The sequence below is a fragment of the Oryza sativa genome, chromosome 3, assembly GCF_034140825.1.
Source record: "Oryza sativa Japonica Group chromosome 3, ASM3414082v1".
NCBI classification, from domain to species: domain Eukaryota; kingdom Viridiplantae; phylum Streptophyta; class Magnoliopsida; order Poales; family Poaceae; genus Oryza; species Oryza sativa.
In genome coordinates this window covers 10734584-10747810 of record NC_089037.1, presented here as the reverse complement: position 1 = coordinate 10747810, position 13227 = coordinate 10734584, and the positions used below count along the sequence as shown (strand labels likewise).

Below are 13227 nucleotides of genomic sequence, written 5' to 3'. Positions count from 1 at the left end.
CGAGCCGAGGAGGACGACGACTCGGGCACCACCACCACCACCACCCCGACACGGCACGTGCCCGGCGTGAGGCCCCCGCCCCCCATGTGGATCGTGCGCCCCCTCCGCTTGCCTGCTTGTTGTACTAGTATTCATTCATCACTCACGCGGCTGGCCCGCGCGCGGGGCTCCACCGTGACACGGACACGATATGCTTGGTGGTGGTGGTGACTGGTGACGCCAACTCCCGGGGCTCGTGGCGAGCAGCGGAAGTCGGACGAACCTTGGAAATTGGAACCGGTGCGCGTGGAGGCGTGGGCGATCTTTTTGTTTCGTACCGTGGCTCGGGAAAGGAAAGGTGGTGCTTTGCTGCGGCCGTACGGCTCTTCACCAAAAGCAAATCTAACGCATTGGAGTAGGCAAAAGCTCGTGTACGTAATACTGCTAGTATACTCATGTGTGCTTTGACACACACAATGCAGTGACAAGAATCTCATGTGAAGATGACACTTAGTAGAACGTGTATATACTCCACTTACTACGAGTAGTACAGGGTTGAGATGATAGTTCCATGCACACAAGAATGGGTAGGGGAAGGGGAAAAAAATCACCAGGCATTCTGCTTCGCGCCACATTTACCAACCGCTGATGTTTCCAGTTGATGTGACTGACCTGTGACAACTACTACTACCACCAACGCCTCCGAACGAAGGGAGGAATCCTGTTATCCCTCTCACGCTGCCTGCCTATACAAAACCCAAGCACAAATCGAAGGCAGAAAAAGGAAAAGAAAAAAAAACAAAGTAGTACAAGCTTCGCTTACACAGGAAATAATAATATTAATTAATTAACGGGCAACAGCGAAGAACTTGGTTAAGCTCTTCCCATTTGCTCTCTATTTTGGAGTTTTTTTGGCCGATGAGGCGTTTGCCTTTGGTTTTTACCGGGAGAAGACGGGGTTGAGGGTTTTTGTGAAGCCGTGGAGCGCGCCGTAACCGCGGGAGCTGAAGCCGAGGCAGCCGAGGAGGCCCTGCCGGTAGGGGAGGAACGTGCGCCGCCGCATCTCCTCCGCCTGCGCCCGGTTCCGCGCCGCGTAGAGACGCTCGTGCGCCGCCGCGACCGTGCTCGAGCGCCGCCTGCCCTTGCCGCCCCTCGCGCGCCCCCGCGTCGCCTGCGCCTCTTCGCCGCCGCCGGCGTCCGACGACGCTTCCGATTGTGGCTGTGGTGGTAGTGGTGACCTCGCCGCGCGGAGCTTTGCGGCGATCCTGTCTCTCGATGATGCCCACGAGGGCGAGAACTGCCACGCCTTCTCGGGCTTGGCGGGGGCGTCGTGCGCGTGGGCTCCGCCTGGCTCGCTCTTGCTGCGGTGGAGGAGCATGTCCTTGAGGAACACCCACCGCCGTGACCCGCGGGCGGACGACGAGGAGGACGAGGACGAGGACGTCGAGGAGGAGGAGGACGAGCGTGACGAGGCGGTGACCGGTGGCGTGGCCTCCTCCGACCCAGCCGAGTGCGATGGAGTTGGCTCGGAGCCAAGATCCGGGGCGGGGACGAGCGCATTGAGCAGCTTGAGCCGCGGGGACGCGCCGCGGAGCGGCGACATGGACCGCGTGCGGCGGTGCACGGACCCGCTCCGCAGCGTCAGCTCGCGGCCTCGCACCGGCCCGGGGCGGAAGTCGCCGCCGCCGCCGTCGTCGTCGTCGCTGCCGGGGTCGAGATCCGGGAGCGGGGGCAGGGTGAGCGGCCGGATCTGGCCGTTGTGGAAGAGCTCGTCGGCGGAGATCATGGGCCCGCCGGGGCCGCCGAACTCGAACTCCGCATCGCCCACGCCGCCATACCCCGCCCCCGACACCACACCGGAGGCAACCGAGGAGGAGGAGAGGAGCAGGTGGTGGATGGGGCTGGCCGGCGCGCTGAAGAAGTAGCCGCCGCCGGTGGCAGGCGACCTGCCGGGGCTGGACGGCGCGCTGGCGAATGGGGTGGAGCAGCTGCTGTCGATGTCGTCGTCCATGGCGCCTCGGCGCGCCCTTGGATGGTAGTGGCGGGGGGGTGGGATGGAATGGAACGAGGGTTGGGATTTGGGAAGGTGGAGGGAGATGCGATGCGAGGGGTTATAAACGGAGAGAGAGAGAGAAGAGGAGAAGGCAGGGGCGGTGAAATGGTGATGGGATGGTGGGGGAGGGGGGGGGGTGGGTCAGCCGCTACGCCTCCTTGGATGGGGTGTATAGTATTTACTGCTCCAACTAATCCAACTTGGGCGGTGTGCCTACTGCCGCCACGTCTTTGATCCAAGGAACAGTCCAGCGAGGGCATCACAAGGTTCACAACAAATTTACAACAGTGGTAAGATACTCAGCTCCGTTTCAAGCTATAAGAATAGTCCAACACAAACTGCTTTAAATTTATCTACGTTTATAGATAAATATAATAATATTTACATTACTAAATTAGTTTTTTTAATTAATAATTACATATAATTTTATAATATCTCAAGTCAAAAATATTACTATTTTTTTATATAAACTTGGGCAAACTTGAAGCGGTTTGACTTTGACCAAAGTTAAAACATCTTATGACCTGAAACGGAGGGAGTACATGTCTAGAGCGGTAGTACTGGTATTCTTCCGAAAATGCTTTAACTCGTACGTCCGGCATATGATAAAAAATCGGACGCTAACCTAGTGGGTCCCACCTAACTACTCTCTCTATCTTCTTTCTCCGGCAGTCAATCTAATCTTTATTTCCAACCATTCATTTTTCTCTCTTATCTCCCCATGTGTGTGCTAGCAACGACAAGAAGCGGGCGGACGCGGAGCGACGAGGCGGTGGCGGTGCCGGAGCAGAGAAGCGCGGCGGTGCGGCGGCCCGAGGGGAGGTAGGGGCGAAGCACGCCTCCACTGTGCCTAGGCTCCGGTGGCGGCGCTCGGACGAGGTCGAGCTAGCGAGCATTGTTGCATACAGTGTTTTTGCGATGTTGCAATATGTCTTTTCTAAATGTTTTTTAAATCAATATTGGATGTTGCACATAATGTGTTTTTGTTGTTGTTGTTACCGTTCTTGAGTGTTACATTTGATTGAAACATTTTCGTTAAAGCGGTGAAACATTCTTCAGTGAAAGATGAAACATCATAAAACAATTCATGTTGAAACATTTTTTTCGAGCAATGAAACATTGCAACATTTTTTAACATATAATGCAAATCTCAGGACATCTGATGCGTAGCGCCCTTCCGGTTCCATAATATTTTTATGTTTTGAAGATATTTTTTTCTTGTTGTACTGTTCTACAGTAAGTAGTAAATGATGTCTTCGGATTTACAAAATGACCTAAAATCGTAACGAACTTATCTTGCATATAGACTCACTATCCTAAGAAACATAAACCAGTTCTTTTAAAAAATTCAAAACCGTTATTCTTTTACCGTACATCAAATTTTCAAATAGTGCAAGAATAGTTATAGACTATCTACCGTCCTAGGTGTACAACGGGGTTCACAAAACCGATGGAATTTCACGAAAATCAATCGGATTTCGTGAAACTGCAAGGTCTCGGTTTATGAAAACCAGTCAGTATCAGCCGGTTTTTATACGGCGTTGATCGAAACTCATCGGTTTTTATCGGTTTTTGTTGAATTTCGGTAAACTAGTGAGGAGCGGTTTTTACTTCGACCCTAGAAGGGAATGCATCGACCGAGAAAAGACCATATCCAAGATTACTCGAGTTCTAGACGGTCTCTTCTTTCAATAGTATTTATTTTTATTATCAATTTTAGTTATTTATAAATTGTATTTGTAGTTGAACTCTTATTTCCTTTTTTCTAGTTTTCGAATTTATTTTATTTTTTATTTTCAATTTCAGTTGTTTCAAAATTGTATTCTTACTTGATTTTTTTTCTAGTTTTGGATTTTATTTTTTATTCTGGATTTTAATTAAACTCGTATTGCATTCTTATATGGACTATTCTTTTAATATTGCTTATTTTTCAATCTGAATTTCAGTTATTTTAAAATTGTATTTCTACTTAACTCTTCTTTCTTTCTTTTTTCTAATTTCGATTTTTATTTTTTATTCTAAATTTCTATTAATCTTATATTGGGTTCTTATATGGACTGTTATTTCAATATTACTTATTTTTAATTCTGAATTTCAGTTATTTCTAAATTGTATTTCTATTTGGACTCTGCTTTTCTTTTTCTCCGATTAATATGAGAATTTCTAACCCCCACAGCGAATGTGGTGCCTCATTTCAAAACTATCTTAATAATACAATATATTTAACAATATCACATTTAATATATGCTACTAAAATTTGATAATGTTGTCATTTTGCCAAAATTTTGGAAATGCCAAATTTTGGAATGGTTCAAAATGGCTATAAAGTGAACAAGCCCTTAGTTATAGACTTGACACATGTTCTACTATTTACGGATATTTCAATGGCAGATGGCATAACTGTCGACAGCTGTATGCATGTGATGACTTCATCAATCTCAAGATATATCGGTCTAGTACATAGTTTTCAAAAAAAAAATCTTAGTTGTAGAATTTCCCATATTTTGAAATTAAGAGAAGGTACAGTGCAATCGCACTGAAAAGATATATCGGTCTAGTACGTATTTTTTTTAAAAAAAAATCTTAGTTGTAGAATTCCCATATTTTGAAATTAAGAGAAGGTATGGTGCAATCACACCGAACAGTTAGTCCGATCCCTCCACAAGCCCAACACCATATGTAGGCCAGTCTCTCAGTTTTGTAGGTCGCCCATTTTCACGGTGACAGAGTCGAGTCCTCTATTTTATCCCGTTGCCGCCGCCATCAAACTTCGCTGGAGAAACCATATATCACGTGTTTCGATCGCGCCCCACATGCAAAAAGCTACTTCATCGCTCTAAAAAATATAATCACTTGTATAGTTTTGTTCTAAATCAAACCATCCTAAGCTTATATATTTATGATAGTGAACATCCTTATTAGATCAACTGAATTATATTTACGATAGTGAATACTTGGTTTCAACTAAAAATTTTAAACTTATTTGACGTGTTAGATAAACTTACTTAAACTAATACTAAAGCTAGAATGATTATATTTTAGGAGGGATGGAGTAGTACAGTATAGCATGATGTCACAAACTAACAGATTGCAGTTGCAGAAAAATACAGGAACTGCATCAACCAATGTTAAAACACAGGAACTGCAGAACTGGATCAGAACCAAATAACATCACACATCAAATGTATAGGATAGGATCTCGATGGCATTGGACAAATAATGCTGGCATCTGGCTTCTAGCGAGAATGCTAGGCCAGGACAGCGTGACCTGTCGGCACGCCCATGAATATGATCCTAACCTTCTTATTTATGAAGACCACATCAACACATCATGCTGAACCTGAGGGGTTTTATGTCCATCACCAAGAGCATTCCAGCAACTTGTGAGGCGCAAATCAATTCCCAGTTTATTACTAGTAATAACTGGTGGCTTCAGCTTGTAGAGATAACCTTTGCATTACATTGGCAGGTATAAGAACGTTCAAATGCACTAGTATTACCCAGTATAACATTGTCACTTGAACTTGCAGTCCTTGAAATCATCTCGGCCAAGGGGAGCACATTCAGTATTTGAATTGATTGAGATTACTATGCAGTCTCAAATCAACACATATATATAACTGATTTGATCAAGTCTGGTCGACAAATCAAATAGGGATGGATATAACTTAACAAAACAAAATTACAGAACAAAAACAACAACACTCGAGATCAGATTACAAATTTACACTCCTGCCGTCCCGTCGTCTCACAAAGACGTCGCCGATCACCTCGTCGACCAGTGAGCTCAGTATTTCCCTCTCCAACTCTTCTCCTGTCTCGAACTCCTCCACCCGAAAATCAACCCATGTGCCCAGCCCACTGCTCATGTCCTTGTCGACAAGTTCATCCTCCACCCATTCGCCCATGCTCCTCCAACCACCTATCTCATTGCAGACTTCAGTTTCTATGCCCCTGCTCATCGCTGCCATCCCTTTGCTCCATGCTGCATATCCTGCCCTGAAGTATGTGAGACGTCTCGTCTCCAGGCATTCACTTACGCAGTCGAACAGGAGCTTTCTGTACCCTCGCCGGTCCAAATTTTTTTTCCCTTGTGTATACAAGTTCATGCTCTCCAATTTGTTAAAGAGGTGGGGGTCCATCACCGATACATCATCTTGACTGATGAATAATGACCCCAATCCACCCTTTGTCAGGTTGACATTGCCTAGAACATCCCCAATGTACTCCAGCTCTGAGTTTCTAGATTTCTTTGAACATTGGGTGATATCTGAGATGTCCGACGCATCTATTGATGCTGAGGTGTCTGATGCATCAATCGATGAAGAAGACACTGAATCTGTTGTCTTGGCCTCAGCATCCACTGATGGTGGATTGCTTAGGAAATTCTTTGGCATGTTTTTAACTTCAGAAGATGATGAATATCCTTTGCTTCCTGTAAAGACTAAGCATGACTTAGACTCAGGAAAAGGTAAATGGTACAGTTAGAAATTACAAATTATAGAATTTCAATAAGTTGAATTACCATCGCTACTGCCTGAGCAGCAATCAGAAGACCAGCAACTCTCATTTAGAAAGGTTGGTTCAAGAACAGAGAGGGGACTTAAATCTTCATGCTCCTGTTCTTTCCTTGCGTTGCTTATGCTGCTGCATTCTTCTGGTTCCTCCACCTAAGATGAAATGGAATTTCTTCAGAACTAAAATAACTCAAGCTAGGTGATGCCCACATAAACAGACATAGCATAACAAATACTACACCCAGATGTGAATTTTCTCAGAAATAAAATAACACTAGCTAGGAGATGCCACACAAACAGACATACCAAAATCAATAACACTAGTATAATAGAATAATCTATGTGCCATAACACAGAGAAATCTACTGGACATGTACATGGCTCAGCACCAACACCTAACTACCCGAGAAGCAAAATATTCGAGGATCAAGGTGGAGAAGACAAGCATAATGAACAAATGACGAGAGCTGGTAATGGAATCACTTAAATCATAAATACACACTTATAATGTTTATGTTCAACACAACAGAGAGTTCAAACTTCAAAAAACAGTAAAAAAATGTCAGCCTGCAGAAGGTTGGAACTGTATCATCTTTTTCTTCAATAACACAATGACGGAATTTACAGATTTATGGAGGGAAGCTTGATGTTTCTTCATAAACATTAGGGTGGTCCCCAGTATGCAGCAAATGAGTGTTCAATCATTGAAAATAAAGATTTCAAGTAAAAACATTAGGCCCTAAAAATGCTATTTAAATATGTAATGGATATGCTGACCAAATTTTCTATTTTAACATAAAGAGGAAGTTCTTCAAAAAATGTTTTGTCAAAGATAAATGATGAATATAGACTGAAAAAATGATTATTCCTGCCAGCATGGAAGTATACTTTTGTTCTAACAGGGGTAGTGTGTGGCTCTGTGCTATTGTTTACCTGTAATTTACTTCCACGGAAAATTTGGCCTTTGGTTGATGACTGCGCTGATTGGCAATAATCAACATATTGAGAAGGTTTTCCTTCAGAAGGGCTGCAGTCAAATACTCCGCTTTCCATATCCCAATTGCTGGAAGAGGAGACCACGGGCTCTTCCAAGGAAAAGTTTGCGGGCACAAATGTGTCGCCCCTAGTAAAGTTGATGGATGGCTCAATCTTTGATGTTAGCTCCTTTAGTTTCTTTTCTAGGAGAAGGCTCAAAGCATCACCATTTACAAAGTTCAATCCTACTGATGAGAGCCCTTCGGACTTTTTGTCTGAATCATCCTTCTCATTTATGGCATCCAAATTAAAATTGCTTCTTGTATCCCACTTCCCTGACAGTCTGGAGGGTCCTGCTGATGGTTTAACCAATGGTGAGGTAAAGGTAAATGATACTACATCTGTAGAATCTTTACTATCGTTGTTCCACTTAATGTGCTCATCCATGACAACATTAGGTTGAACTTGCTTCTGAAGTCTAGCTGCTGATTTTTCAGGCACGAACATACCCTTCTCATTGGTGGAGTTCCTCTCTATCAAACGCTTCTTTTGTGGAAAGTCCTTGTTGTTTGACGATGAACCTTCCTTATCACAACTTATGCTTTCTACAATATCCTTTCTGCTGCCACCTTTAGATATTTTGCTTGCATTCTTCAGCTTCCCAGTTGAGGAATCTCCAGCCATCTTTCTACCTTGCTGGCTTGAGACTGATTTGTTTGGTGCTGACTTTCCTCTGCTTACCATAGAATTTTGTTTCTGGTTGTTTTGCCTAAGGACAGGGGAGGAAGTACCTGATGATGACGGCTTCTTCTGCTGCTTATTCTTCTGGGCATTGGACTGACTCCTAAAAGGTTGGCTTGTTCTGCACTCATCACGATCTTTCTGTCCTCCTGAATTCTTCCCAGAAGAACCCAATCCTTCTCTCTTTTGCACATTCACCTTTGCCTGCAGTGCCAATGAAATGGACTTCCCCTTGTTGTTCTTTGAAAAGCCAGGGTTATTAATCTCATAAGAATCAGATGAAGTCCTAAAGATCACTATGTCATCTTCGCTATTCCAGCTCCTGTTCATTTGCTGCCCCCTGGAAAATCTCACATCAGGCAGCTCAAGATTGGTCCGAGATGACTGCAGCTGCCGAGACACTGCCCTCTGAGAAGCTGGGATATTCTCCCGTGTCTCAGAAATCCTCAAAGGAATCCGCGCAGGACTGTATGAGCAGATTTTCTCCCTAGAACTGACCTGTGGCCTTGGCTCAAGAATCTTGGCTGCTGCCTCCATGATTTGAGCCGCATTTCTTGCTGAACTAAATCCCGGATTCTTGATTGGAGATAACAATCTGTGATGGGACATTGGTAAGGGTTTGGCTGACCTTGGCGGCAATGTTTCTATCTGGAACCTCTCAATCGGGCTGCTCGGCATCTTCTGAGCTCTCAGATCCAATGGCTTCCTCATGTAGCCATCAACTCTTCGTGGCACATAACTGAACTGGTCACTCCCGGAGTACTCTGGGCTTCTCTTTAGGCTCTGGCTGTCCCTAAACGACCGTGTGTCACGGAATGGTGTGCAGTACGGCTCCGGGACCCCGGTAGAGGGCATGGCATCCAAGCCCATGAGCCTGGCCACCACTCCTGGCGCCTTCATCTCACGCCCTTCCTCGTCAGTAACCGAGGAAGCACAGCTGTAGTCGCTGCTCCCTTTGAAGCTTGACACACCAATCCCCTCATCATCATCAATCTGCAGATACAATACCGCAAACACCCATGAACACAAGTTCCACGGCACAATGCAAATCACAGCGCAGAGCAAGGGCAACGACAAGATCAGAGATCACTCACCAAGTGGAGGCGCCCAGACGGCAAGGTTTCTTCGCCTCTCTTCACGAGCTTAGCACCCTCTGTAACAAAGATGACGCGAAAAAAGGCTAAGAAAGCACGGCAACAGAGGAAGAACAAAACTAGCGAGGCATTCCAGCGAACACCTACCGGGTGAGTTGGAGAACAGCTTCTTCCGGGACTTGCGCTTCCAGTCAAACAGGTTGAACAGCCCACCCCCACCTCCTCCTCCTCCTCCTCCTCCGCCGCCGCCACCAATCTTTGCTCCACCTTTCTCCGTCCCCATCGCTCGTAGCAACTCCCTTCAAATCCCAAACAATCTCTACTTAAAACCAACACTTTTCTCCCCCGTTCTTCAGCATCCGATCCGCTCGATCCCCCGCAACAAAAAATCACCAATACAACACCTACCACAAAATCAATCATAAAAATCCACCTCACCTCACCCGTACAGAAACCAACGGATCGGAGCCACAAACACCTCATCAAATCGATCGCGACGCAACACGAGCCTAACAACAGAGAGCGGGGAGAAGAACACGGGGGAGTACCTGCCTACCGACGTGGCCTCGCGGCGACGGCGACGACGTGGAGCGCCGCAGCGGCGGTATTCTCGGCAGCGGCGGCGGCGAGGCGAGAAGCGGAGGGCGGAAGCATCAGATCGGGGAAGCCATTAAAGGCGGGGCATTTATGCTGGCCGAGTCGATCCAAGGAGTAATAACAACACGCAAGCGGCAGCACGAATGGTGGTGGGTTTTTTTTCGAATTCGGGGGGTGGGGGGAGGTGGGCCCCGCACTACCGTTGGTGGTGAGCGAGGCTGACGCGTGGGCCCCACGCGCGGGTGGGTCCCACGTGTCGGTGAGAGTCCCCGCGCCGTGGCGTGGACGGGAGCAGGTGGTGTGTGCGTGGTGGGGAAAACGATGAAAGAGGAGGCAACGGCTCTTTTTCAAGCGACCAGGATTTCAAATTCTTCTCGGTGCGGAAGGGGAATCCCATCACGAGGAGGGGTGTGGCTGAAGCGTGCGGCGAACCACGCGCGAATCTTGATGCGCGTGACGGACGGCAGGGATGTCCGATCGAGCAGCGAACACCGTAGGCGGTGACGTGGCGTGGTCCTATTGGGTGGGCGCTGTTCGGATCGAGAGTTTGGAGGCTTGGAGCCCCGGGTCAAACACATCTGGGTGGTGGGCCAGGGGCGGTTTGAAAAAAATGATTTTGTTGGGAGAGTTGTCGTGGATATTTGTATGACAGGTGGGCCCGGATTGGATTGAGCCGTTGGTACTGGTTCGGTGGCAGGGCCGGCGATTGCATCAGCAGGTCAGCACCAGCCGATGCCACCAGATCGATTTGAATCTTGGGATCCGGCGATCAGTATCGTCCACAACTTTTTTTTTTGTAGCCGATGCATAGAATCGTAATCCTGGGCGTGCAATCTTGCCGTCTGGGAGTACATGCTAGATCAGGTGCGTTATCCCAGCCATTGACTAGAGTAAGGCCTGGTTTAGTTCTTTAACTTTTTCTTCAAATTTTTAATCTATTATATTATTAAAGGAATAGAAAAAAGAGGCATCACGTTCACTTTCATGGGCTAGAAATTCCCATGTTAATCGGAGAAAAAAGAAAAAGCAGAGTCCATATAGAAATACAATTTAGAAATAGCTGAAATTCGGAATTAAAAACTAAGGAATATTAGAAGAGGAGACTAGAGTCCATATAGAAAGAAAAAGCAGAGTCCATATAGAAATACAATTTAGAAATAGCTGAAATTCGGAATTAAAAAATAAGGAATATTCGAAGAGGAGACTAGAGTCCATATAGAAATACAATTTAGAAATAGTTGAAATTCGGAATTAAAAAATAAGGAATATTAGAAAATGAGACTAGAGTCCATATAGAAATACAATTAGGAAATAATTGAAATTCGGAATTAAAAATAAGGAATATTAGAAGTAGAGTATAGAGTCCGTATTGAAATATAATTAGGAAATAACCAAAATTCGGAATTACAAATAAGGAAGATTAGAAGTAGAGTATAGAGTCTATATATAAATACAATTAGGAAATAATAGAATTTTAAAATTAAAAATAAGGAATATTAGAAGTAGAGTATAGAGTCCATATAGAAATACAATTAAGAAAAAAATAGAAATTCGGAATTAAAAAATAAGGAATATTAGAAGTAGAGTATAGAGTCCATATAGGAATTTAAAATAACTAAAATTTGAAATAAACATAATAAAATTAAAAGTAGAGTTTAGAGTCCGTATAAAAATACAATTTACAAATAACTAAAATTTAAAATTAAGAAAAACATTGGAATAAGAGTTTAAAGTCAATATAGGAATACAATTTAGAAGTAACTGAAATTCGAAATTAAAAATTAAATAGTATTGAAAGATGAGTTTAGAGTCCACATAGAAATACAATTAGAAATAATAAAAATTCAGAAATAAAAATAAATAATATGGGAAGAAGAGCATAGAGTCTATATAGAAATATAATTTACAGAAAATTCGAAATTAAAAAAAGAAATATTAAAAGATGAGTCTAGAGTCCATATAGGAATATATATAATTTACAAATAACTAAAATTTGATATTAAAAATAATTAATAACTAACACGTATATAAAATATAATATGAATATTACACATTAGTAGTTTTGTAAAGTTATTGCAAAATTTAAAATTATGTTGTTATTTTAATATATTTGAATAATATAATGAGAAAACATATATGATATTATATGAAAGAAAATATAATGATGCTAGGCGCGCAGAGGCACGCAATCTGCACGGGCCACCATGCTAGTTTTTTTTATTTCATCAAACTTCCTACGAACACAAACTTCCAACTTTTTCATCACATCGTTCCAATTTCAATCAAACTTTTATTTTTGGCGTGAACTAAACACACCCTAGGCAGGACGAACTTGTATGTGCACCACTCAGTGCAACTTTGCAAGCTTACCCCTGAACAAATTTGCATAAGCACCACTCATAGCCATGGTTTACAAAAAGGCGGTAACCACACAGTAATTGCGCTTACCGTCAGATACGGTAAATGTAAAACCGCGGTAACCCTATTAGACTCAAATAAAATTTAAAAATAATTTATTTTTGACAAATTTTATACCGTTTGCCATTGTTAGTTGTGCATAGGCCCATTAGAGCCAACTGTGGCTTGTAGACAACATTAGTGCCTTGCAGCCCTGAAGCCACATGGTGGTGTAGACATGGCCAAAAGCAACGTTGTGTCAAGACGGCGTACCTCCCAAGCGACCAGTGTGGTCCCCTCTGCCTCGCTTGATTTCTTGGTAGAAGGCGGCCGCAAAGGGGAAGGGCAATTGGAGAGGAGATAGGGAAAAATGATGGTCGAAGAACATAGAGATAGCAGTTGTATTGGGGAACTCATTGTTTTGATGTTGATCTACACCATGTTGGCATTTATTGGCCTGCAACTATGGCATGTTCTAGGTGAACGACAAGACTGGACAGTGGAGATGAAGCCCACAATGAGCAGGAAGACACTATGCATAAGGATTTGGCGTCGAGCTTGGGGATTCACCGGTATTGGCCTTGAAAGAGACGAGCCGACGTCTCACCTAGGCTCACCTCATTGCCAGACATCACCTCGCCTCCTCGACTGCCAGTCAGCCACCCCCATCTTATCCATATGTAGCCTACGACGACGAGGAGGGGGGGTCATGGCGCCGCTTAAGAGAGGAGAAGCGACGGCGACCCGATGAAGATGAACTCCACACTTTTAAGATTTGAGTGAAAGGGGAGCAGCTTGGTGGCCGGAGCAAGAAGCGGGAGATGTTGCGGTGGCCGGAGTGGGAGAAGGATGGTGGAGCGGTCATCGATGATGG

The 13227-nt window shown here is 44.6% G+C and overlaps 2 protein-coding genes across 5 annotated transcripts; both read right to left on the bottom strand.

Moving 5' to 3' along the window:
* Positions 1–489: 489 nt before the first annotated feature.
* LOC4332586 (uncharacterized) lies at positions 490–2098 on the bottom strand. The gene has a single exon (XM_015773600.3). It carries the CDS (start codon positions 1988–1990, stop codon positions 920–922), a length of 1071 nt encoding a protein of 356 aa, XP_015629086.1. The 5' UTR covers positions 1991–2098; the 3' UTR covers positions 490–919.
* Positions 2099–5556: 3458 nt separating this feature from the next.
* LOC4332585 (probable GPI-anchored adhesin-like protein PGA55) lies at positions 5557–10014 on the bottom strand. Of its 4 annotated transcripts, none has more exons than XM_015773131.3 (6): positions 9908–10014; positions 9507–9763; positions 9360–9418; positions 7483–9258; positions 6558–6702; positions 5557–6476 (listed from the first exon to the last, which is right to left on the bottom strand). In XM_015773131.3, exons 2-6 carry the CDS (start codon positions 9640–9642, stop codon positions 5749–5751), a joined length of 2844 nt encoding a protein of 947 aa, XP_015628617.1. In that variant the 5' UTR covers positions 9643–9763; positions 9908–10014; the 3' UTR covers positions 5557–5748. The 4 variants fall into 4 exon arrangements, with proteins under 4 accessions (XP_015628617.1, XP_015628619.1, XP_015628618.1 ...); XM_015773133.3 differs by having other exon boundaries at positions 5557–6467; XM_015773132.3 differs by having other exon boundaries at positions 9507–9658.
* Between the last annotated feature and the right edge of the window lie 3213 nt (positions 10015–13227).